Source organism: Gymnoscopelus braueri (genome assembly GCF_963280865.1).
Source record: "Gymnoscopelus braueri genome assembly, chromosome: 22".
Taxonomy (NCBI): Eukaryota; Metazoa; Chordata; class Actinopteri; order Myctophiformes; family Myctophidae; genus Gymnoscopelus; species Gymnoscopelus braueri.
Window position 1 is genome coordinate 25,155,526 of NC_137624.1, and position 26,707 is coordinate 25,182,232.

General features: G+C 40.9%; 2 protein-coding genes across 3 annotated transcripts in view; both read right to left on the bottom strand.

Moving 5' to 3' along the window:
* Positions 1-15,910, bottom strand: part of abl1 (c-abl oncogene 1, non-receptor tyrosine kinase) — a 41,793-nt gene extending 25,883 nt beyond the window's left edge. The window contains exon 1 of the mRNA XM_080420110.1: positions 14,178-15,910. Coding sequence (XP_080276236.1) covers positions 14,178-14,304 — 127 coding nt within the window. The 5' untranslated portion in view covers positions 14,305-15,910. The remainder of the gene's footprint in view (positions 1-14,177) is intronic.
* Positions 15,911-18,344: 2,434 nt separating this feature from the next.
* On the bottom strand, positions 18,345-26,258 carry exosc2 (exosome component 2). Of its 2 annotated transcripts, none has more exons than XM_080419045.1 (9): positions 26,127-26,258; positions 25,407-25,508; positions 24,981-25,026; positions 24,200-24,289; positions 23,594-23,659; positions 23,419-23,487; positions 22,627-22,803; positions 19,644-19,772; positions 18,345-18,527 (listed from the first exon to the last, which is right to left on the bottom strand). In XM_080419045.1, the coding sequence occupies exons 1-9, from the start codon at positions 26,246-26,248 to the stop codon at positions 18,447-18,449; spliced, it is 882 nt and encodes a 293-aa protein (XP_080275171.1). In that variant the 5' UTR covers positions 26,249-26,258; the 3' UTR covers positions 18,345-18,446. The 2 variants fall into 2 exon arrangements, with proteins under 2 accessions (XP_080275171.1, XP_080275172.1); XM_080419046.1 differs by having other exon boundaries at positions 23,567-23,659.
* Between the last annotated feature and the right edge of the window lie 449 nt (positions 26,259-26,707).

A 26,707-nucleotide genomic window follows, 5' to 3' on the forward strand; every position in this document is an offset into this window, starting at 1 on the left:
ACTGGAGAATGTAGCCAGAGTGTCTGAGTCGTGCAGGCATATAGTAGAGATGAGGAGAAGGGGTTTTGGATTCCACCTAATTCCATTGCCAGCATGACCCACAGCAGGGCTAGGAGATGTTACACTCAGGGTGGGGACCCATGGCAGTTGGAAGGTTAAGGGCTTAAGGCTTTGGAGCCTAATAGGAACATCGTCATAAATTATTCATGCGCCAGAACCTGAGACTGGCCCAGTTGTCATTCAACACACTTTATGATCCACCAAGGCAACCTAAATGTGTCTGCTAACACACGGATACAAAACCATTATACACTCCCTCTTTCAAACACAGACAGTTCTCTCTATCACACACACACACACACACACACACACACACACACACACACACACACACACACCGAATTGCGGGATCGAATATAAATCGAATATGAAAACATAATAATCTTTGAATACTGACATTGCCAATTTAATGTTTTAATTTTGTAAAGAATCTGATGACTTTTTTCGACCGACCTATGTGAAAACAAATGCTTTTGTCACGTCACACATGATCAACAATAAAGTTTGAGTGCATGCATGCACTGCACACTGGCAAGCAATGTGTCTGTGTGTTGTGCGCACTCAGCCGCACGCCTGTGTGTGTCTCTGGTCACGCTGAGACTGAGACAGACCACGTTGGTTCTGCGCAGCAGGCAAGACTCCTCCTCCCTTTACCCCTATAAACTTCACTTGAAAGTTACGTTTAAGAAACTTTCATAAATATGACAACAGCGAAAGTTGTAACATTGCTTACGCTGTTGCTACAACGTGGACCTGTGGCTATCAACTGGGTACGGTGGATGGAGAGCCCGTTCTCGCTAGTAAACGTACAATGGATAGGGCTGCGGAACGGTGGATGAATCTCACTTTAATATTACAGTAACATTCACAATCTAAAATTAGCTACTACACACCCACGAAAGTGAGACATTTCAAGTGGGTAAAACAGCCACTTATAAAGAGACACAAACCAGCAGGAATTTTGCCATTTTATGAAAATAATCAGCGCCCAACGTGGGCTGTGCTCAGAGGTTCCGAGTTCCGACGCACAAAAGCTTAAAACCAGTGAAAATGAAGAGGTATTTCCACACACCAAACATCCAAATCACACTGACAACCAGTGGAGTTTATTCAACGTAAGAGGACGAACTGCAGGGCGAAAGTCGATGGCCAGTGGCCAGGCTACGAGGTGTGTCTTTTCCTCTTGGACACGTAAGAAGTTGTAGTCTAATATTACTCCAATATCTCATCAAAAACCCCGAAAATTAACCTATATTAAAGCCATAAGAACCCTTGACTAATATAGTTGGTTTCATTATTTTGTTTAGCCTGTTATTTTAGCTGTTGCCAAAACAGGCCTTTCTGTCATCACAGCCCATTAGGCAGTGTTTGATACAAACAGGCCAGGCTGACATACTGTAGGGGGAATCAAACCAAGCCCGGCCTGCTCATTGGTACTGGCCAGAGAAGTATTTTCATAATACCATGGATAGCTAGCAGGTGCAGTAGCAGGACAACACAAGCAGGGTATGCCAGGTGAGGAAGCAGCACCGGTGCTAATCTCTTCATCGCACAGTGGAATGCTGGAAACCAAGACTGAGGAATGTAGACAGCAGAAATATGCATATACTGCATGTATTTTCTGTATGTATGTGTCTGTCTGTATATCTATCTATATATCTATTTATAGATATATACGATACACACAGATATGAACACACTCTCGCTGCTCATCCTACAGACACCATTCAAGTATTTTGTTAAACATTAAGTCCACTTAACATTTTCTGCAGAAATTGTCTAGCTGATTAGTGCCGTGCCTTCGTCAAAGAGAGCACACTTCTGCTGTTCTTCTTAGAGCCGTTTGTTTTGACAAGCTGACTTGATGACATATCATGTGTGAACAATACCAGCGGATTGATTGATTGATATCAGGCCCTTGGTACTTTACCACATTGCTCACTCAAATAAAGACTGGGCATGTGATAAGTATAGTGTATACACTGTATATTACACACATTTATAAACACATGTATCCCGATGTAAATCTAGTTGGAATACTTAAAACATACATCTTCCTATCTTGTATAGCTTTAACATGATTTCAATGCAGATACATCTTCCATACCTTGTATATCTTTTCTTACATTATTTTTTTAAAAGCTGAAGCTTGAGGCTTCTCTCATAGTTCAGGCTTCATCTATTTTGACTATTTGCATAACAGCGCATCGCTTCATATCCAGGTCAATAACTTTGCGCTTACCTGATCATCTCAGCATATTAAAATGAAATCAAGTTACAACCAGTGGCGTTCCCAGGAATTACATTTAAGGCAGGCCCCTGGGGGCCCATCGGGGGGGAACAAGTTAACAACTACACTAAACTGACTACAAAACAATATGCAAGTATAATCAATGTATGTATTTTAATTCTAAAAAAAAAGCGGCATTACAGAAAAGGCGAATATGATGTCCTGCACAAATTATTGACTAATAAAACATTGCGATTACGACAGCAACAATAACAGCAAAATCAAATAGTGTTCACTGTTCAAGCATGAAGTGATGTCTCAAAACATGAGACGACTGGGCTTGCTGCACTTCTATCTATAACTGAATCGTAGTTCAGACCTTCAGTTAAATCTCTCTCAAACGCTAGGAGACAGAGTATTTAGGCGAGAGGTTGTCATTGTAGGCTACTTCTGCGTGTAGGCCTACTTTTGACTCTTTGGACGCTGGAAAATAGGCGTTCAGCACTGCATGTTGTCAGTGGCAATGTAATTAGTGCCCTTAAGAAGCAATGGACACTGGCGAAAGCGTCATGTGGACACAAAACCTTAACGTGTCAAATTTAGCTCCCCTGTGTTCTTTGATAGCAAAGTGGGTCCAAAATGAAGCAAGGTCGCTTTCTTCTTGAACTATATAGCACAGAGCCCCTTTTATGCCAGGTGAGTACAGGTGATGGCCCAGACCCCCACCCCTGGCACTCCTGGCACCCCATGAAGACAAAGGCATACATTTGCATCACTATAGGCGAGGGTCGCTCTGCTGAATGGAATGGATACGGCCCGCGTGAATGGACGAGGACAATTTTTTTCACTGCCTGTTTTTCAGTCAGTCTTTAACTTTATTTTCTAGGGGAGGCGAGATTTTAGTTGGGCAGGCGGCCGCCTGCCTTGCCTCTATGGTGGGTACGCCACTGGTTACAACAGTAGATTTGTTTGTTTTGTCAAGAAAGCAACACACGATTGAGTATTAACGTTACAAACATAATCCTTTGATTGGAATGTGCATCAAAACATCTGTTAAACATTTGTAAGATCCATAATGCATACAAAAAGATAGAAGCCTCAGTATTGCCCATACAGTGTTTAGCCTCGAGGCGATTCACGTGACACCTGACCATCTCAAAGACACCCCGACTTCTTATTTTGAGGGAAATGTTTAATTAACACATTTTGAGGTTCAGCTAAAGAGATAAAAGGTTCAGTGCCGCTGCTACAGCTTCATCCTAGGGGAAACACTGGAATCTGTTACAATCTCTACCATTAGCATGGCTCTAGTTTATTCATTTGGCAAACCTAACAAACATGCTGTGATGATTTAGGATTGGAATGCCATCCAAATAAGCAAACGTATCTCCATCACTCTGTGATTGCTCCTTAGACTTAAATGAGTACAGTTTATATACACTTAGCTGGGCAGGCATAGTAAACAGGGTTGAGAAGACCAGTAAATTCCCCGTCTCTTTTTACAGACTTATCAACCTTGACATAATGTCTTGCAGACGTTGTCTAGATGTCTGGGTGAGGTCTATACTTGTCTGTCCATCTGTCCAGGAGGTAAAGAGACGAGACAGAGCCACAGTAAGAGCAGCTACGACTATGGAGCTCTCAAGACTGCAGCAAGCATTATGGCTGGAGCTGCTTGGGCTCTTCTTTGTGTTTAAGTGGATCCAGATGCAGTGTGCGTAGCAGGCCCCCCCTCTTATAGCGCTATGGAGAGGAGCTTAGCAAAACACAAAGAGACAGGACAGAATACCGGCACTGGATGAACTGGACTGATGAAAAAACATTAAGCGAGAGACTAATTTCAGTCAGCCAACAGATACTCCATGATGGCTGAAGGAAGGGGAATGTAGGTGTACAGATTGTATATACACTGCAGTTTGTCTTCAATGCATTCATCGTTGCATGAGGTTATCCAATATCCCATGAGGTTATGCAATATCCTTCATACATTTTCCCGAGATTGATGCTGGTCTATAATATGTTTATAACATACCCATAGCCTTATTTATTCACAATGAAAACAAATACATAGCATTTGATCAACTCTTTAATTGGATAAATAAATTGACATTACTGTCAATAAGGAAATGCCCTGGTGAATGGATGGATTTCCCAACAGCATGATCTGGGAGCTGGCTGAAAACACGGCCAGAGTAGGCATTCTGTGAACCTTTGCAGGTTACCGTTTTCCACTGTGTTTTGGTTCCTTTGCATCCAGATAAACTCATGAATTTTCCTTCAGCAGTGAGGTCGCTCGCGGTGACAGTTCAGCATGTGGTGGCACTTCAGCTTGCGCTGATTGGTCAGATGTTGTATCAGCCCTAGGAAAAGTAAAGCTAGCATTGAATGCTCAGGTGCCATATTAGGAAAGATGTAGATAGAGAATACTTTATATGTAAATAAAAGGGTCAAACTGATAAACTTGTGCTAACTGGTCAGCCATATCAGATGAGAGCAGGAGACATATCAGTGCAACCCAAAGTGCCATCCTGTGCTGAAAAATCAGTGAGTGAGCTCACTGCAGAAGGAACTCAACTCAGTCACCATGTCAAACATGGATGAAACTCAGCCGCCAAGCCTGATTGCTTTAGAGTTTATCTGGGTGCAAGGGAACCAAAATTCACCAGGGCAGTTCCTTGTTGACAGTAACGTAATCTATTTATTAACTTAAAAGTGTAGATGAAATTATATTTTCTGGTCGTCTTTGGGAATAAATAAGTACCGGTAATGCTATTTTCTGGTAGTAAAACTTGTATGTGATAAATAATCACCCAAGTATTTGTTGTTGCTATCATCCAACCAAGGGCTAGAGCTTTGTGAGCTTGTAGAGCGGCTATTTTCACCATTTTAAAATGTTTTTTAAAATAGTAATAAAAAAGGAACCGTTTTGGACATACAAGGTTTCCACCCAACAGCAACAATATACAAAGATAAGATGTGCAATGATGATTAAGTTAATATTCTTCTAATAGACAAAACACATTGACTCCTATGCAAGTCCTGGGGTCTATTTCACGAAACCTGGATTAGGGATAAACCGGGTTTAAACCGGGTTTAATCGGCTATCCTGGCTTAAATTATCCAGGAATCGGTTTCACGAAAGCTGAGCTCGGCAGATTAACTTATCCAGTAAACCTGGATATGTTTATCCATGATCCGGTTTCACGAAAGAAAATTGAAGCAATCCTGCCTTAGTTACCATGGCAATTTAGCTGTGAAGTTAGCCTGGTCCGGACCAGGCTAACAGCCAAGCTTTATTAATCCAGTGCCTTGTTCTTCAAGTTTTGTGAAATAGCTGTTAGTCCAATGACTCCAATCATAAACCAATGAGTTTTTCCACACTTATTCAATTCTTATGCGAAAATCGAAGATCTACAAGCCCGAAATGTTTTTGTCTTATGGCGGCCGGGGGTCCCCGGCCCCCCATGGACCCCCGCCCCCGTGGACCCCCGGACCCCCATGGACCTCCGGACCCCCAGACCCCCATATACCCCGGACCTCTGTTGGGGGTCAACGGGGGTCCGGGAGTACACGGGGGGCCGGGTACTCCCGGACCCCCGTTGACGCCCGGCCCCCCGCTGACCCCCGTGGACCGGGGACCCCGGCCGCCAAAAGGCAAGCTTTTCACTTGTAGATCTTCGATTTTAGAAATTAGAAATTAGAATGTGTTTATAATTATAATTCCAACATTCACTTAAACTCCTTATGTTTAAGCCTAACTGAATTATATATTTATGGATTTGTATATAAATGAATTGCATATTTTTGGACAACTTGTGCATTTAATTTGTCGGCAGTACTTTGCCACGCTTTCTCCCTGGATCTATATTTATTGCGGCCGTGTTTCCTTTCTTGCTTATTATAAATTTTACTTCCTTGTATGATTCCATGAGCTGCTGCAGTGCTGCTGTTCAGCCACAGAGAAGAACGCCGCTCTGGTTTTGGCCTCCATGATTGGTCAAGTTCAAGGATTCTGCTATCGACTTTCATGGTCTTTTATAGGAATATGTGAACTGACATTCAGCCTGGTTTAACGATCCTGGCTCGACAAACCTCTCCTTCTCAGCCCGGCTTGGCGTTCGTGGAACTGAATAAACCAGGCTGAACAGCGCAGGCTTGTCAAACCTGGATTTGCCTTTCAAACCAGGATAATTTAATTCCGCTTTCGTGAAATAGACCCCTGCTACTAAGTAGGACCACAATGGAAACAAGTCCCCAGGACTTTTTTGTGTCATCCTTTTAGCCTTAATGTCTGATTGTACCTCGTGCTGTTTACATTTCTTTTGATGCAAAGCGAAAAGAGCAACACCCTCATCTGACGTAAATCTCAAGAAGACAGAAATTGGCATGACAGGAATTATCCCCATCTGACTTTTTTTTTGTGCTCCGTTAGGGGACAGAGTTTCAGAATGAGAAGGTCGTGACTGGATGGAATTTTTACCACGGGATGGAATTGGCATCCTAGGTAGCAGGTTGTCTGCAGAGAAAACAACAGCTGTGTCTGGGGCTAGTGCTGCCTGCTAGGGCCTGGAAAGAGAAATAGAGGGGTGGGGGTTCTCTGTGTTTAGGAGTGGCAGAAAGCTCCCACACATAATTCCTATCTAAGACATGGTTTTTCTGTGTGCAAACATGGCAAATATCCAATATAATTCCCTTCAACTGAGGGCCTGTAAAGTTACATTTTCAAAATAACGAATTAAGCCTTTTCATCTCTGCTATCAGGGATTACCGATATGAAAGGTGATTCATGATTTTTAAAACGATAGTTTAATTTTTTGTATTGGCACACTATCTTCCAATCTACAACATGGTCCATGATGGAAACCGTAGGGCATGGTAAACAATTTTTAATACTTAGTTTTCAGTTTTCTGCCTTCAAGTCCAAGTTCGAATGCTTCCTCATGATGTGCAAATAAACAGTGATTAATCGGTTCAACACTGCTTGAGCAGCCAAAGACAGAAAGTACGGGCCACAGACCTTTTATAGGGCAGCCATGGCTGAGTGGGTAGAGAGGCCGTCTGGGAAACGCAAGGTCTTCGGTTTGCGCCCCGGTCTACATTGTGTCCCTGAGCAAATCACGTAACCCCTAACTGATCTCTGGGCGCTGCCTCCGTAGCACCCACTGCTTCCGAAACTTCAAGATGGCTTAAATGCAGAGGACACATTTCACATGTGCAAATATACAGTTATTAAAATCTGTTAAATTAAAGCCTGCTAAATCCTACTAAGCTCCGACATGGAGGCAAAAAAAATATGATTTGGCCAGTTGGGTGTACATCCCTCCAGTGATAAGACTTTAATGTACATTTAACCTATTGTATAACATGTATCGCAAATGTGAAGCTAATGACTTGTGTTGGTAATAAGGACGGTAAGATCCGTTTAAATCTGGCAGATTATTTTTGTTTATAGAATGTCACAGTAAGGCTTAGACCTACTGACTGAGTACCTTATCAGTATGTAAATGTCTGTCAATGTTTATACGATTTGGTCTGTATTATAAAGTGCTTGCTGATTGACTGAGCTGTTTACTTGTGTATTGTTCTATCAACAGCTGGAGCCTATTGACATGAAGGGAGTTTGTAACAGTGTGCAAGCGTCCTTTTTGAATACTGGAAGCTATCGACATGTAATTAAACAATACTCATGTATGCAACGGTGAAGCAAAAAAAAGGCCAATTGAACATTATTATTAATGCCAACAGCTCCAAAATTATGCAGCTGCATATTGCACTATAATATCACCTATAGTACTATATTCAACTAGCATAAGTCTACATCTCCAAAGCTTTTTATCGTCAACATGCCAAAACCGTTTGGAAAATTGCACAAACATGGGGTTGGGACTGATAAAACTGAAAAAGTAGCTGCCAATTAGTCTAAATCAGCAGACAATTAAAGGGCATAAGAAAGTAAGATTGCATATTAAGGTAGTATACTGTAGGACTTATGTTTTGTTTTGGCTCTTTTCAAAGCGCTTAGAAAAGCCAATACATTTCTGTCTGCTAAGCCTCATTGTTCACTTCATGCACTTGTTCTGTATTCTAGAGAGGCCTCTCTAGATCTGTTACTTTCAAATTACAAGAAATTGTACAGTAATTCAGGATAATTTAATTGACCTAGTGTTTTTGACACTGACATGCAATGCCAAAAAGTACAAAATGGAGGTAATGTTTACAGCTAATGTGCCATTGGTCTCGTTTCTGAAACTAAAGTGACCAAACATCAAAAAGTTTTAAAATCAATGAATTGTTGTTGGTTCACGCTAAAGCCAGAGAGAACCAGGGTGCAGGGCAACAGATTAAAAGTCTGAATGTGTGTGTTTTCATTCTTTGGAGCCACATGGCTGCGACGTGGCCAGCCAGGGGTAGGGACAAGCCACCGGGGGCCCAACAGCTGGCCTGAATGAGCCTTACCAGGAGGCGCCTACTCTGTGTGTGTGCTTGTGTTTGTGTGTGCATACACACCTAAACCCCCCCCCCTCATCTTCAGGACCCATGGGGATCATAGGGGGAGATTTGGTGTCTAGACTGTACAGATTCCACGGGTTCCAGCCAAGAGAGAGAGAGGTACAGAAAGAGAGAGAGTGAGAGAGAGAGAGAAGTGGGCTGACTGACTCCATACATGCTGAATGCAGCTGCTGCAAGAGAAGCTCACACAGAATGCTGAATATACCAGGAAGTGGGGATGATGTCATATAAAGACTAAAATAGAGGAGGGGTCAGGGAATCTGGCCACACCCCAAAATCTCCCCTTTGCTACCTTACATGAATTAAAAAATATATTTTTAAGGGGTTGATTCATATAATGTAACCATTACAATGGTTACAGTTCTTGTAGTCGTTTAAAAGGTCTGTGAACAATATGACCCCTTTGATAACCTTCGTGTGACTAATCCTCAGTCTGACCCCCACTCTAGATATGCAAAACATTCGATATATTTACTGGAATCCACAAAGGGGCTGGCCTACAATACAAAGTAGACGCCTTAAGGACTGTAACTGCAAGGTGGGGGTAGAAAAAAAAGGTCCACTGATAATTATTCATTTCAATTACAGTGGAGTTTATTAAGCATACTCAAGCTCAACTGGTTTAAGTTTTGGGGGGGGGGGAAAGGAACATCAGTATGTTTGTGCCATGTTTTACTCTAGAATCAAACATGACAACATTTTCCCTTAAGGCCAGTAGTTACTGACCACCCCAAAATCCCACTTCATTTCCAGCTGGAAACTTGCGTTGCAAAGTCATACCTCATCTCTGCCTTTCATTTTCTTGTCTCTCTACACTCTCCTGTGTAAATAAAGAAAACAAAAAATAAAGCCAAAGACTCTTTAAAAAAAAGAAAAAGAAAACAAAAATCAGTTAACCTTTTTCACAATTGCTTTTAAAAGAAAATTAATTTGAAACCTATACCCTCGAGGCTGTAGGGCAATTGTTATCGGCAGTTCATTTGACATCACAAATGTAAAAGAATATGTGTCTATTCGGGGCCTTGCAAGTCGGGGCCATGCAAGTCAGGAACAATGCAAGTCGGGAAAACATGCCATTGCCAACCTGTTTGTGCAATACTCCTTTACCTGATGTAGTTGTTAGATAGATATTCGTGTTTTTTTGGTTCTCAGAAACAGTTGGTCCGACTGAATTGCCACTCTGCACTGCACATTGGGTCATATGGGACACACATGCCAAGTTTGAGGCTGTTTGGTCGGAAGACTCCCGACTTATGCCCGGGACACACAGACACACACACACACAGATTTGATTAATTAAAGGATAGATAGATAATGAGGAATATTATCCACAGATCTGAGTGCATTTCCTCACTACATTCCGTTCGCCCGATGACGCAAAAATTAGCTACGCTTGCCTCTAATAAATGAACTGAAGCTACCTGAAATATAGTGCTCCTCTGCACATCTGTTTTCAGATGCAGAGGTGCCGTGGAGCTATATTTTGGACAGAATGATCGCAAAAGCATATTGCGATCATAACTGACATACCGCACTTCTATATGACAGCTCATTTAAATCCGGCCCGTGGAAACAGAGTATAGTGTTTAGTAGGTTTAAGTGCCTCCATCCTCCACCCCTGAGATCTTGTGGGGTTTCTTCCCATTTCCTCTGGCAGCTTTTTTTCAGCAACGGCAGGAAAACAAATGAGGAGCATCACCGATTCATTAGATACATTTACACAGCACTTCCATATCCTGGACCCAGCAAAAACAGTACAGGCACACAGAACGGGGCACCATCCTAGTTCCCTCAGAAAACGAACACTACAGCAGATACAGAATGCAGGGAATCAACGGGGGGGATGTTGCAGCAGTGGCTAGACTGGACAGTGGAGACTCAGAGTGGACACACACTCAAGTATTTCCCCATACCATAGACATTAGTGGCCAATGGCCACCCACTAATCGAGAAGAGCTGCAGTGCCCACTAACCGCCAACTGTTTCCCTCATTCCCTTCAACAATGTCAACTTTTAGCAAAGCAAACAGCCACTACCACGTGTATTGTTCTGATCTCCAATATTGCACTGACACTATACAAAACAATAAGTATATACAGTGTATATGCCAATTGAAAGGAACACACAAGTGCTACAAACGTTCACTTTACTGTAGCATAGAATTCAAAAAGTTCAGGAGAAAACTTTGTCTCTGATTGTGATTATTTTGTCTACAAAATGCTACATTACAATATAATAAATCAATCCAGGACAGTGACATGTTATGACAGTAAACACTGGACGTTGGCAACCACAGTAATTATAACACAATGACTACAACATGTAAAATTTGGATTTCGGTATTCCCCGGCCCCGCAGTTCAAAGTTCTAACTAGTTGAAATGTGACTCATTACAGGATGAGACTACACATCTTTTCATTAACGATGTTAAACTTCAACTATGGGTTGTATAGCTACATGGTAAAGGGTGCATTTATATAGCACCTTTATACAAAATGAGTCTTCTTTGGAGTCCCTCTTAATCTACACTTTGCAAATGTGTGTACTTTGGACAACAAATGTGGATTTAAAATGTGGCTGTGGGTCCATGTGTCTCATTTATTCCAACATATTTAGAGTAGCAGAGGCGCCTCTAAATAGGTTAACTCTTTCCAAGAGTGTTTTTCTTCTTGTTCACTTGACTTTTATGATGGTGTAAGCCTGATGTTCTGTCATGTGTGCCAGTTGTTTAGATCAAAAAGCTGGGTTGCTGGTCAGCTGACTCAGCACAGCATGTATTTGTAGGTGCTTCTTGTCTTCATTGTCTGATGAAGAGCCGGTGAGGCTCGAAAGGTCACGTCCAATGGTGGAAAGGAACCAATCAATATTATAAAACTTTGGAGCATGATCCAGTGTGGTACTTTAGTGATTGGATGTGCGTGCGTTATTGTTTGTTTCCGTGACAGAAGAGCTCACAGGTGGATAGGAGAAGACCAGACATTCTGTGTCCGTCTCTGGTGGTGCTGAAGTACAGTGACTGTCGGGTTGACTGTAAACGATCTAGGCCTGTATTTCACCTATATAAATAAAATTAATACAACCAAAAGAAGTCAACAAATAGGGCATGTAGTTGCTCAATATTGATTAATTTCACATTTACAACAGCTGGTTTAAAGATTTAACCAAATTCAGGAACGTGTCACAGCAAAAGAAGAGGAAACACATCTGCCCTGATTAGCCGTCGCTCATGTACATGAAATTGATTGCCACTTTGTTTGCCACTGCTCATTTATAGGGGTGAAACAGTTAACTAACCAACAAATTAACAAATTGATATGTTGTGAACTTGTAGATCAGCCATTTGTGTGTGACACAGTTGTACAACGAAGTATAAAATAGGGCTTAAGAGTTATCAGACTGATCGATTATTTGATTTAGTCAAATATAACTTTCACATCAATTCATTGATGTATAAAAAACATGATTTTTTGATTAATCGAAAGAATAATTGCCAAGATGATAATCGATAGTTGCAGCTCTAAGTTTACCGAGCTACCATTGGAAATGAATGACTGCTGGCCATTTTATCACTTCGCTGTGAGTGAGAGTTTAAGGAGAAACTTAAGAGATTTTGAGACATTCTTAGCATGAAGCAGAAAAACAAAATGTGCATCCACATTCGTTGATAGCTAAACCTTCAACAGTTCTTTTTTTTTTTGCAGGCCTTATTAAAATATTGCACAATGCCGTTTTAATCAAATAATAGAATCACCATCTAGGCTAGGGCCAAGCCAGCTGAACCAGGATTGTCCCTTATATATATATATATTAATTCACTGCTTTGTTTTGCAGAGCCAACATAAGACAGACACTGGCTATTTTAAGCATGTTCTGAATTAAATACCCAACATGTGAACAATGAGAAATTAACAAGCTACATGATAACATCACAGTGACTACCAGAGCACAGAAGTAGTAATGAAAATTAAGAAGTAGTAAATGAGATTTGGCCTCAGGCTGTGCTTTGTAATTAACAACAAAGGGACATCAAAAAACAACCAAATGGGCAAAAAACATAGTGGCTCCCCTGAACCAAATATGCATGAATATGAATTATCCCTGCAAATAACAACTCTGCTTCCAATGTGCTCAGACAGATCTCTCCAAAACGCTGTTCAAGTTAGCCAATGACAGCATACCTCCACACTGTACAGTACTCAACGGTGCCGAGAATGGAGACAGGTCTTTGCTTGCCCTACACTGCCTCACTCTCTCTCCCAGGTGGCTGCACGCAGAGGCCTGAACCTGCCTGGTGAGAGGTAGCTTGGCGCTGGCTAACATTGTACAATTGGTACAATTGTACAACTAGCATTAGGCTCACCAGGAAGAATAACACTGATGTAAAAGTATGTGCTGACATTACCCTCCACTTGCACCGTGAGTCACATCCCTCTCATAACCTATTCCTCACCAAATGCAGAGGAGACGGCGGTGGTAGCGATGGGGGGGCCACAACCTTTTATTCTGTTTTTCTGACCTGTGAAGGTCTTTTTCCCCTCGGTATTGTGCAAGAAGATCCATGAGTGGAATGTATCCCTGGCTGCCACGGCAGTCAGGACTCATTTGGTAATGTCATCAGCTTTTAACTCAATGCGTGCATCCGATTCAATGGCAATCACTTTAAAATATCAAACTATTAGAATAGATCTCAAGTAACAGATTTCCCTACATTTAATTTGTGATGATCATGAAATCATGATTAGCTCAGGATGCACGTCACCAATGCCTTCCATTGACATCTTGCCATGCCTCACTAATACTTTATTTTCATATATCATATATCATACCTTTCCACATTCCGGCTGCCAGATTATGCTCTAAAGTTTAGAACCATAATCTGTCTGGGTTTAGAGTTTAGACCCATTGCTAAAAAAAAAGTGCTTAGTCCTGCCTACAGCCTTTTTCTTATATAGAAAATCTCCATGGGCCTATATACTTAGCACTGGCTCAACCACAGAGCAATCCAGATAGGCTGTAGGAGATGCCAAAGACCCTGGTTAATGGTTAAAGGCTTAATTATGACACAAAAGGAAGCATTTATAGACATAAGACTATGATTTCTTGTGTATTGGCTTTATGTAATCTGCCTTTAACATGTGGTGTCTTTTTATTGTAATACAAAATGTTAAAAGATTTGTTTTAAAACATCCAAGATTTGTAGGAACTTGTGTGCCGGTATGTGAAAACAACTGCATGAACTACAGACTATCAAATTACCAAAAAGGTGATAAAACACATCAGCGATGACACACGCCTCGTGAATAAAATGACCAACTGTGTGAAGTATGACTTTTAGACTGGCTTGATTTCCATGGTAGAAGAAGGCATATTCTCTTACCGTGTACAGCGAAAACATTACAGTGCTGGGCCCCATGGCGCGATGACTCTCTTTTCCCAGCCTTGATGAAGGCCGGCAGACTGGGTCTCCTCTGGTCCCCGACAAACTTCCCCGGCTGCTGCCCCATAAGGGCAGGGTGCCAGGCCGCAGCCGGGACCTCTCCAAGCTGGACTCACTCACCGTCCAAAAGTCAGCAGTCAGGTAGTGAGAAAGTGGAGAGAAAACAGGAGTCCCTTCTGCTAGCTCAGTTTGGCCTCCCCTGGATAGCAGGTGATGGTGAGGAACACTACTGCAGGTCCTTGCTCCTTTGATATATCTCAGTTTACCATGCATTAATGGCACCCAAGGGTTTCAGAGTTCAAATAAAAGTGATTTACATTAATATGAGGGGGTAAAATAATTCAGATACACTGATGATGACCTAAGGGCAGATTGTAGTCTTTTTTGACAGAAAAAACACATTCACGCGCCTCACAAATGCAAGAAGCAGCATAATGTAAGCCTATTTGACTGCACTAAAATGAAGTTGCTATGTTCTATCTAGAGATAAGTGAACAACACTATGGCACAATGGTAAACTACACCCAAGAGGATCACAGAGGTATATCTAAAGGTATACATTGTCCAGAGACCAATTAGCTCCTACAGTAAAAGTGTAAAATGCAATTGTCTCTTAAGGCAATGGCCCAGTAAAACGTACATTTCTTCTGTAGACATTCAACATTTTTTTTAAAGCAAAGTTGTTTACAAATCACTAGTCTACAGGAGTAGCATACATGTCAATGTGAGACATGCCATTACTCTGTAAAACATGTCATCTTCTTTTGGGATATTGGAATGTAATGCCATTTCAATTCACCATGAAGACCAGCAATCTGACAAGCTAACAGGTCAAACAAGTCTTGTGCATCACAGCAGGCCATAGGGATGCAAACAACACCAATGCGTCCCAAGTTGACAGGCAACACAGGCGTTTAATCTCAGTACTGAAGAAACTGAATCCTGCTTTTAAAGCTTTCAACTCCTGAAAAGCACACAAACTAAACTATTGAGCCATAACGTTGATGCTAATATAATATTTGGTGCAAATTAAAGATACTTCCCCATCCCATTCCCATGGCAAAAAAAAGACACTGTCAAAAACCATGAAACCATCTTATCTAGCCAATGAACTGAAAATTGACAAACTTCTACCAGACAATAGGACTGCTCCATAAATACTACACTAACAGGGCAAAAGTGTGAAAAGGCAGCATAGTTAAGGCCAAAAAAACAAAGTCTACACACTGCTGTCTGACCAAAGTTAGCAACCCAAAGCTAATGTTGGAAGATAGTTAGCTACGAAGGCTAACTTCTTTAGCACAGCGCGAGACGCTTGAAACACACACATCAACAGTTGGCTCGCGCTGATAACACGCCGGCGGTAACTTACTGTCGGACACTAGACTAGTGTGCCTTTAATGTTCACATTAGAGCCGAAACATTAACTGTGAAACTGACTAACGCTTTTGGTCAATGTGTCCATCTATCTCTCATCCATTCCAACCCTTTGCCTGGGCATTCAATTAAAAAGTTTCCAAACTTCCGTGTCTGTCTTGCTTGCAGAGTTTCTCTCTCTCTCGTGCAACGAGAGGCACTTTAATCCAGAGCAGTGTTGCCAGATTCTGCGAGAGAAACAAGCAACCTGGTTTATGAAAACAAGCCCAAAAGAAGCCACTACTAGGCTATGGCTATTTGAGCCAATCTACAAGGTATAAGCTCTCGTTGTGAGCTTGTATTTATGAGGGGACAAAAATCTTGGAATTTATTTTGTATTTTTTAAATATTTTACACAAATATAGGGGGGGGGGGGTCCCCAACTCCCTGGCACAAAACATTTTCAGATGGGGGGGTCCGCAGACAAATGCATATTAATCTGGGGTCCTTGCCATGAAAATGTTTCAGAACCACTGGTTTAAACAACATTTAATGTGAAACAAGCCCAAATGAGCAACTACACTTGTTTAGAAACAAGCCCCAAAAACCGCAACGTATGACCTTATATTAAGCAGACATGGCAACGCTGGCAGAGATTCGAGGCAGCAGCAGCGGGTCACAGTGGTGTTGTTGTCAGATCGTTTCTCTGCAGAAAAGAAACACCCCGCATCTCGGCTCGGCGCCGTGTCTATTCATTGTTGTTCCCCCGTGAAAATATGAGCAATAGTAAACTTTGTCCGAATAGTTGTCGCTAAGGGCGCCATATTTCTATCTATGCAAGGTGGTTTACTGAAATATGTGGGTGGGGCTACGTTCGTACGTCAGTTGAGCGTGCGTTAGCCTCGGTCCCAGCCTCACTTATCTGCGAAAAGAAGAGCCTGGTCACGACCTAAAGCAGCGAGTGTCTAGGAAGTCCTGAGTGGACAGGATTTCCGTTTCCCCCGGAAACGATATTTTTGACCAATCACAACACTCGTTTCTTTCACGGAGAATGTTAACAGATTTGTAAAGCATCAACGTCATTTCCTTGGGCGGTACTTCCGCCAAATTCAACCATTTCCGGTTGTCAACTTCCTAGACAACCAACATCCCAGGTCTTGCCCAGCGTGAGCGTGCGTGGGCTAGTACTGAGGAGACGCCCACCAGCTACCTTCTCCCTCAAGGCTGGTTAGTGTCAGAGGTCATCAAGGTGCACTGACTGTAACCTACTACTGATAAAACCCAATTATTGAAATCCAGTGGTATAAAGTAACTAAGTACATGTACTCAAGTACTGTACTTAGGTACAATTTTTATGTATTTTTTTTTTACTTTACTGGAGTTTTTCCAATTTCTAATACTTTTACTTCTACTCCACTACATCTCAAGAGGCAAATATTGTACTTTTACTCCACTGCAATTATTTGAAAACTTTAGTTACTAGTTACTTTGTAGACTTTGATTATCATTACAAAACATACAATACCCATTTCAGCCCTATATACATTTCGGCCATTTGAAAATAGCCGATCTACAAGCTCACAATGCGTCGCGTAGATCTGCTATTTTCAAAAGATTTTTATACATTTGAAAACTTGTGAAATGGGACATTCTGTATAATGAGTACTTTCTACCTTTGGTACTTTAAGTACATTTTGATACTAATACTTTTGTACTTTTACTCAAGTAAATTTTGAATTCCGGACTATTACTTATAAAAGCGCATTTCAACATTGCAGTATTGATACTTTTACTTAATTTTTTTTTTAAAAATGTACTTTTTCCACCACTGTTGAAATCCCTACACCGAATAGACTATGGTTTTCTTAGGACACTGATTTAATTAATTCAGAAATACTAAAATTAAAAAATGTGTAGCACATTGGCATACTGTGTAGACACTATGGCACATTAGGAGTTCACTAGAATACATTCAGGGCTTGGTCTATGTGATTCTCAATATTTCTCAACCTTTCAAGGACCCCCAGTGTGATATGCACTGACTAGGCCATAGTCCCCCATTTATATATATGATATTTTTTTTAATCCCTGTGACCCCCATCTACACTGTACAATCCTCAGTGTTAATGTAACTGAGTGTACAAACGTAACCAAATGGACCTGTAAGCCTCCACTTGGTTCAATTTCGTACACTCTCGGAATTACAGACCCATAATGTCCCATTTGGTTCCTGACTATCAATTATTTAGCCGGGGATCCCCTGGAACCCCATTCAAGGAGTCCTGGGGGTCCCAGACCCCACGATGCAATGACCAATATTAGCATTAATTGATTCAAAGATAAATTGTGGAGTTATTTGTGCAAAATAACATGCACTTTATATTACTAACATATTCCACAAGGCAAAGACAACAAATTGTAGTAAACCACAGACATTGGTTAAGTTGCATTATGTCAACACACACATGATTGTTTTGTATTATTTATTTCACTCAACAGTTCTCCATACAAAATGACACATTATCAACACTTGTAAACTAATTCTATATAGTGTATACTTGTAGAAAATATTCACCAACAGACCTAAGGAATAGTTGCTTTGATGGCTTTTAAATGACACATCATTCTGATACTGTAAATCAAACTATGATAACCAATGTGATTTCATAAAGTAAACTCGGGAGACAAGCTGCCAATTATACTGTATCAAAACAGAGATGTTAAAATCCAATGTCAGTTGTTGGGCTGGTTCTCAATCTGAGTTATCTTGGTTCCTAGACTTGGAATGCAGGAGAGGCATAGTATTGTGTCTGACAAGACAGGTAGGATGGGGTTTCATTTCACTGTCCCCATCTATCCCTCCTGTTCTATCAGCTTCTGTTGTGTCATCATCACAATCTCCTCCATCACCTCTGGTTTTAAAATGTCTTTGACCTATAAAGAGAGCATGTTTACAAATTATTCAGGATTAAAGGATGCTAATTAGAATGCTATAAATCACCACAGAAGCATTTTGGGAATATATACGTATGTACAACGTATTCTTACAGTATAAGACATACAGTTTGTCACTCTAAACGTTTTACACTTTAAATGTAACATTAAGACATAATACAGTACTCTCAAACTCCCTTTGAAATGTAAATACTTGTAAATGAATACAGCAGAATACTAACTCTCCTGTTGCACTGAGAATTATCTAAAGCTCAGGCTTTGGATGGAATAAATATCTGCACACTGTTTTAGAAAACACTCTGTGTAGTAGCCTACATGAACTCCAGGGATTTAGTTTGATCTTAAGGTGTCCCGTTGCACTACCGCAATCTAAGTATCTTAGCCTAGTTATAGTGTAAATGGCTTCTATGTCAAGACAGCTGTTGCCCCACACAAATAAGTTAAAGTATCTCTAAGTAACAACTAAATATTTACACAAGCCCTTAGGCAGCACCAATATCTACTTACATTACAATTAGACCACTTGGACTTCATCACCAAATTAATTGAATATATCAAATGACTGCATCCTCCCAATATGCTTTGCGAGATATATTATATCCATTGGATATTTAGCCAGTGCCTAAATATAAAAAATGATATCATAAATAATAATTCATCATAATCAGTGCTGCGGGATAAAACATTGCCTTATCTTTTTATAATTCAACGGAACAGTTAATGGCACCGCTGCTTTTGAAGACGATGGTTCTGGGCTATCGTTGCCAAGTGAGTGAGTTCATGCCTGTATCTCTCCGTTTACTCCTTTGGTTTTCACTGGATTGGATTACCCTTACATAATTTTATGCGACTATGCATTACTTTACGAACAGTCTATGCACTACTTAGAAAAGTTATGCCATAATTGGACTTCAGTTACGTTCAGCTCAAACTTGCAGCACTTGCAATGTTGCCTGTAGTGTATTTACCATCTCTTTTCTGTCTTTAGCTTTCAGAGACAAGAAAACAGAATATTGAAAATGTTTGATATAAGCCTGGAATCTCATGATCTCCTAAATATAATTAAGTATCTAATCATCTCAACCCGTGTCTTACCTGGTGATGAAGAGAAGACTCATAGCAGTAGAAAACACTGGTGTCATATAGTTGGACTTTGTGTGCAGACAAGGCTAGTAAGCAGTTCCTCAACCGTGAGATCACCTCTCGATCTGACAGAGATACAGGCTGAGAGAACAAGACGACAAGGTGGGAGACATGAATGGAGAGTGTGTGTGTGTGTTCCTAATGAGCATTATTTGCAATGCAGACAAAGCAGTAATTCAATCATATACTGATTAAGCCAGGGGTTTTCAACTGGTGGTCTGTGGACCACTGGTGGTCTGTGAAGGTATTGCATGTGGTCCCTGACCAATGACCATGCATTTAGTAATGTAGGAAAGTGAAGATTTGTATATCTATTTACTTTTTTTATCGACCAGTAGTTGAGAAACGGTGCACTAAATTACCTAGTGACGTATAATGACGCGTCAATGTTGTCAATTACTGGAAAGTAGGACGTCAAGAACTTCGACAGAAAAGGGAGTTAGAATCTCAAGGGAAACTGTACCGGATTGCCTGGTTGAGTCATCATTATTAGGAGATGTGCCCACTGCCCAAGTGCCCATATAATCAATCGCATGTGTCTGCTCGCTCATACATAAGTTAGTGAACATGAGTTTAATATGGAAGGTTAAGACAACAGGGCAACCATGGGAAAGGAATAGATCAGTGGTTCTCAATCTTCCTTTAGCTCTGGACCACATCTCAGCTAAATAATGACTGGGCTTGATTTAATTCACCTCGAATTAACAAATTAAATTAAGCCCTTAACAGTCATTATTTAATTTCAAGCTTTTTCCCCCACACCAGGCCCATATCCCCCCTCCCAACACAACTGTGGTCCCCAGGTTGATTATTAGTCAGAGTGGTGGGTCCTGGTTCATAATCAGTTGAAAACCCATGGATTAAACCAGTAGTCCATTATTATTATAGAAATAATCATGTAAACTACTGTAAACGATTTATTTTAATAGTGGTACATTCTAATTATAGTAGGCTTACACAAATTAACATCTTGAGGTCTTTGTACTTGGTAAATATTTCAGCTCCAGTCTCCGACAAATCCTTATTTCACACATTCAATATTGTAAGAAAAGTCTTTACATACACTGCAAAAACAGATGCTTCATGTGTAAAGACACGATGGAATGTCCTGCTTTTTACTAAGTTAGGCTACAGTCACACCTAACTTTGTTTCTGCCTACAGTATGTGGCCGTCTTTTTGCGATGGTTTTCAATTAGCGTTTTGTTTGGCATTGCGCAGCTTTAGGCGTGTTGCGCACACCTTGAGTTTATGCATTCTATGCGCCAGGGCGCCTCAATTAAATAGAGAAAACGTCTATTTTGAGGCTTGGAGCAGTTAAAAGCTCGAGGCCGTTGCTGCTTTTCCCCCTCTTGTCAAATGGGCGGGGTGGACATTGTCGTGTCGGGTCGTAAGTTGAAGGGAATTGTTGAAAGCCGACCAAACTTGCTCGGTCAGCTAGCGACAGCTACTACCCGTCGGTAGCCGCGGGGTGGTGAAGAGGGGGGAGAGAGAGGGGGGGGGGGGGTAAAGGCTCCATAGAGCTCCCTGAAAACACCCCAAATGAAAGAAAGATTGAGCAACTATGTTCTATTTTTCACCAAGCTGTCAGATGTGAGTCGGGCGTGAGTCTTTTTCTCTCTCGCTCTCCGTCTCTCTCCTTTACCTCCTACCCAGTCGGCAGCTTGAGCCTACTGCCCGGGTAGACTGAGCAGGACCACCCCGGTGAGATGTCACCTCGACTTGGGACTCGGGTGTAAATAGAACACAGTGTTGACGGGCTAGTTGTTTTTGCATGCACATACAGCAGATATAAAATGTACACAGGGACCCCTCCAGTGTTAATTTACCAGTGTTAATTTAACTCTGGTAGTGTAACCAAATGGACCCGTGACAGGCGGGTTCATTTTGTGCCCTCTCTGGGTTACAAAAACACAAACACAAAAATCTGCTTTTTTAAGAGCCACCCGCTATTTACTGTTCAACATAATTCCTGCTATATTGTTTATGAGCAGCTAAATCAGTTCATATGCCTCTCTCTCTCTCCCGCTATCTTGTTGTAGTTTTGGTACAACCCACTGTGGCTACGACCTATCAAATCACTCTGGATTAATCCATTGCCTTTAACCAGGTGTGAAATAACATGAAAGCAGCCGCTGGTTCCAATCATGGTGCGCTTTAAATCGCAATGAAAGATAAACGTGGACTTTGGAGAGCCAGGTGTCTTTCCTGTACATGCTGATAATGAGCCTACTACAAAAATGCTGTCTCGTTATTTTTGTTTTGGCCAAGCTTCTGCCTCAGCTTCTGGTCCCCCTGAACACTGCAGACTACTGCCACCTCCTGGTATGGAGAGTTATTTCATGTGATTTCCTCTGACGGCCGACCGTTTGTTATAGTTTGTGCGGTGACCAGAACTTTTGGACACCTGTATTTATCCTTTTGAATTCATTTTCAATAAAGTGCTCAATCAATCAATCAAAATAGACATCATCCGACGTCGGACCACCAAACAGTAGTCTGTTTGGTGGAGAACCACCTTTGCGATCTGATCTGTAGATTGATTCCAACGATGTACGTACATTAAGGATATTAAAGGCTTACAGGATATCGCAGATGAGAATTCTGGCATTTCACAATACAGATTTCAGTGAGTCATGAGTGATTGTGCTGGGATCTGTTAAAAGGCCTGACCAGTTCATGCACAGGGGAATTCAGTGAGCTGCCATATTATCCCTAGGGAAGATACAGCAGCTGACTGATGAGCGCAAGCTTTTAATACCCCCCTCAGACAGGGTACATGGCAGTGGGTCCATGGTAACAGTGAATATCACCTCTATTTTTTTCATTTTCATTTTAATGTAAGTGGTTCATAACGTAAATGGTCAAATGTCTTACAAGAACCAAAGAAAACAGTTTTGCTTGTCATTTTAATTGACAAACACATTTCGCTCTCACCTCCAGGCTAGTGTAGAAACCCCCAGCCTCCTCGTCCTGGTGTGGTGGGGTTGGGTACAGCCACACAAAGCCATTGTTTCCCAGAATGATGGATGCTCCACAAGGAAGGTGGTGGAAATGGGTTTTTTGCCTCTTGATCAGGGAAGGAGAGATCTGCACCAACACTCCTTGACCTAGCTAGTGACACAAACATCAAAAGAGGATAGGATTAGATAAAGTAGTTTGTTATAAAAAAAAACAACCTTGTGTCAACAGGGCAACGCAGAGCTGTTAATCTAGTGATATTATTTTCAATGTAAATCCTACATTTCCTGTGAATGAAGTAAGTGAAAACAACACTGATTTAGTAACAGTACACACTAGCCATGCACATCCCTTCCTTTTGTTTAGTTTGTCATTTGTACCTGCCATCTGTACTGGTGCTGCCACGATTCTGTCATATTCATGCACAGAACCACACACACATTTCCAACTTGTATTTCATGACTGTCATGTTTGAACAGGCACTATATACCATATCTATACTTAATAGCTACATACATATATAAAAGATAGATAGATATACAGAGAGACAGACGACAGACGGACAGACAGACAGACGGACAGATCAAATGTTTTCTCCCAGTTCCAGACAACAAATAACAAGGAATTACAATAATTATTACGCCATTAAAAATGTATTATATTTTCTATATATATATTGTCATATATGTGAACAGAAATGTGTTCATTTTATTGGTTCACTTGTAATTGATGCAAGGTGACAAGATGCTTTGCTATACGGTAACTTACCTTTCCATATTTTAAACTGCGGGTGTGAAGTAACAGGGCTCCATCTGCAAAGACGGACTGTACCTCTGCCTAAAAGAACCAGAAAAAGGTCAAATCAAAATGATGTGTAAGACAAAATAGCTCATTACAGTAAGGACTCAGGAAAGACTATTATAAATTGTAAACATGTGAGTACACTTATGAGATCTCCTTCCTGTAGGTACTCCCTCATGGTCAGTTCGTCCTCTGCTGATCTTCTCCTCTTAAAAAAGAAAAAGAAATTCAGACAATTGATTGCAAAACAAGTTGGCCCTGATGAAGGTCTAACGACCGAAACGTCAATTTAATAAAGAGCATCCTTTTAGCAAGTTCCAGACAGTGTGTGGGACCTTTTTCTTTGATTTGATATCATAGATCCCTTTCTGAACATTTGGACCTCCATGGTTGTCCTACGCACCTTTTACTAACCTTTGAGGTGTGCATCGGCCTTCTTTTAAAACAAGTTCACCAAATTGGTACTATAAACTTTTGATTAAAGATTGTCGAGAATTTAAATAAAATTTGAAAACTCTCACAATACATGCAATGACATCCACAAAATAGTGACGCCAGAGTTATTGTGGTTAAGGGTGCAGTTAAAACACATTGTCAGCAAGGAGAAGTACCGTTGTGTACCGTTACAGGGACACAAACACAACCAACACACCGGACCAGAGCTATGCTGGAAACAGTGTAGCACAGAGAGTACTTCTCCTAATGAATCATAATTTCAATTTGTAAGAGTTGTGTACATATAACTCACCAGTTCTCCTCCAGGCAGATTAACAGAAGATAGCAGGAGAACTGAGTCCAGTCGGGAGTTGATCTCCACCTTCCAACGTTTCTGCTGCACCTACAAATATCACAAGAGGACACTTCATTATAACACTTATAATATTTAATCGAAACCCGAATTTAAATACTATCTAATATTTTTATGCCTCTGCCGGCAGACAGCCTGCATTATGTTTTTAGGTTGTCCTTCCGTCCATCTGTCCCAACCTTGTGAATGCCTTGAGGAAATGTTGACATTTAGCACAAACATCCACTCAAGAATGAACTCATTAGAAGTGGTCAAGGGTCAGGCCCTCCGGTGGCACAGTGGTTAAGTACCCGCCCACCACCGCGGAGTCAGGAGTCAGGAGTTCGCCAGGGTGATATTTGTCAATGCACGTATTCCTACAGGCTGGGGCCGCACCCGTCAGCGGGGAGTGTTGGGCGGGAGGAGTAGGCCGGAGGGGCTACTGTACGTTCTCCCGGTGGGGGCTCCTCACAGGCAGGTGAGCCAGTAGGATACAACAGCAGTGACAAAACACAGAAATGCGTGTGGGGGTGAATCAGTTGGCATAATGACAGAATTGGGGACAAAAAGGACGCTGTGACCTGACAAACACATTCATTAAATTCCTTCAAAGTCTTCACTACATGATACTATATCTACTACTATATCTATACTATGTCTTCACAGACACGGATGCTTCCCTGGTATAACCATGCACTGAAATAATTATTTGAATTTATAATGAAAAGAAAAATGAACCTACTTCAGTGATTCGGCCAACCACCACATCTCCAACTTCTCCATAGTATCTGCAACACAAGACAGTGAAATGTGGCAAAACAATCACACTTACATAATTTATTAGCACTTTATCTGTTCACAAGATAGCCATACTCTGTAAGAATTATACTGTAAGAATTAGGCCTAAACTTTTAGTGCAAGGCATTAAGAATACATGTGTTAACTTCTTGTCTTAACAGTAAAACCACATGTTGTAGTATTCTCAGAGTTAAATTAACACATATTAATGTGTCTCTACTCTCTAGTAATAGACACTCACTCACAACCACACTCCCACACAACAACAATACCACAATCTATAACATCTATCTATAGCAGTTCCACTTTGGCCCTGATTAGAAAGGTATTACATTCCATTAATATAATACTATTGAGATCACTTACTTACCTTGTCTTAAGAGGTCTGACACAGATCAGTTTGTCTACTCTTTGCACCTCTCCAGCAACAGAGGCAGTCAGATTCTCATCATCCATGTAAGTACCATGACCTCTGGATACAAAGCATACAGTGGTGGAAAAAGTACTCACATGTTTTACTTAAGTTAAAGTATCAATACTGCAATGTAGAAATATACTCTGTACAAGTAACAAAATTGACTTGAACAGAAGTACAAAGGTATTGGCATCAGAATGTACTTAAAGTACCAAAAGTAGAAAGTACTCATTATGCAGAGTATCCCATTTCACACGTTTTCAAATGTATAGAAATCTTTTGAAAATAGCAGATCTACAAGCTCACAAACGAGACGCATTGTGAGCTTATAGATCTGCTATTTTCAAATGGCTGAAGCGGTTAATGTGTGTTTTGTAATAATAATCCAAATCTACAAAGTAACTAAACTTTTAAAATAATTGTAGTGGAGTAAAAGTACAATATTTGCCTCTGATGTAGTGGAGTAGAAGTAAATGTATTGAACATTTGAAACACTCCAGTACAGTAACAAATACCTCAATTTTACTTAAGTACAGTACTTAGTAGTAAATGTAATGTATTACGCCATTGTAAAATACGTCTTGATCCAAGGCTAGACACATACTACAAAACAGCAGCTGTCTCTACTAGGTCTGTCTGTATGTTCTGATCTGAACTCCATCCGCTCTTTCTTACCTCATAAAACCTGCGTCCGAAGTGATCACATCACCGGGGACCACCAGATCCTTTCGATCTAGAGAGGATTTTGACAGTGAAACTTGTTTCCGAATAACTGGTAATCTCATGTCAGCAGCCATGCTTGGTGCAGCTTTTGGTTCACTGTGTGTTGGTCTGTGTTGGCGCCTTAAAGTGACGTCATCACACACTTTTTTACTTACTTTTCTTTTTTTCATTTCCCCTTTTTATTTCAGAATGCATTTTGTAATTATGAATATTTCTATTATTATTATTATTATTATTATTATTATTATTACAACATATATTTATAATAATAATATACACTACATCACATCTGTCAAATAAGGTTGAGGGGGAGACCTTTTTCTTTTCATGTTCACATGGCGCCCTCCAGTGGTTGCATTCAAAACTTGCTTGCCTTCTCCAAATGACTTTTAGCTGATTTGGTACGAATGGGGCTTATAGATTAGCAGTGGTATGGTCCAGGTCCGGGTTGGAAATGCCACCCCTTGTCACGTCTTCAGCAATACATGAGTGTGGAACTCTTCAGGCAACATTGAGGTAAATAAACCTCATCC

Excerpts from the sequence above, each read along its gene's own strand:
- exosc2 (XM_080419046.1), bottom strand. The coding sequence starts at position 26,248 with ATGGCTGCTGACATGAGATTACCAGTTATTCGGAAACAAGTTTCACTG. Across the intron at positions 22,804-23,418 it reads GCAGTTTAAAATATGGAAAG|CTAGGTCAAGGAGTGTTGGT; the intron begins GTAAGTTACCGT and ends TTGTGTCACTAG. Across the intron at positions 19,773-22,626 it reads GTTTCTACACTAGCCTGGAG|CCTGTATCTCTGTCAGATCG; the intron begins GTGAGAGCGAAA and ends TTGTTCTCTCAG.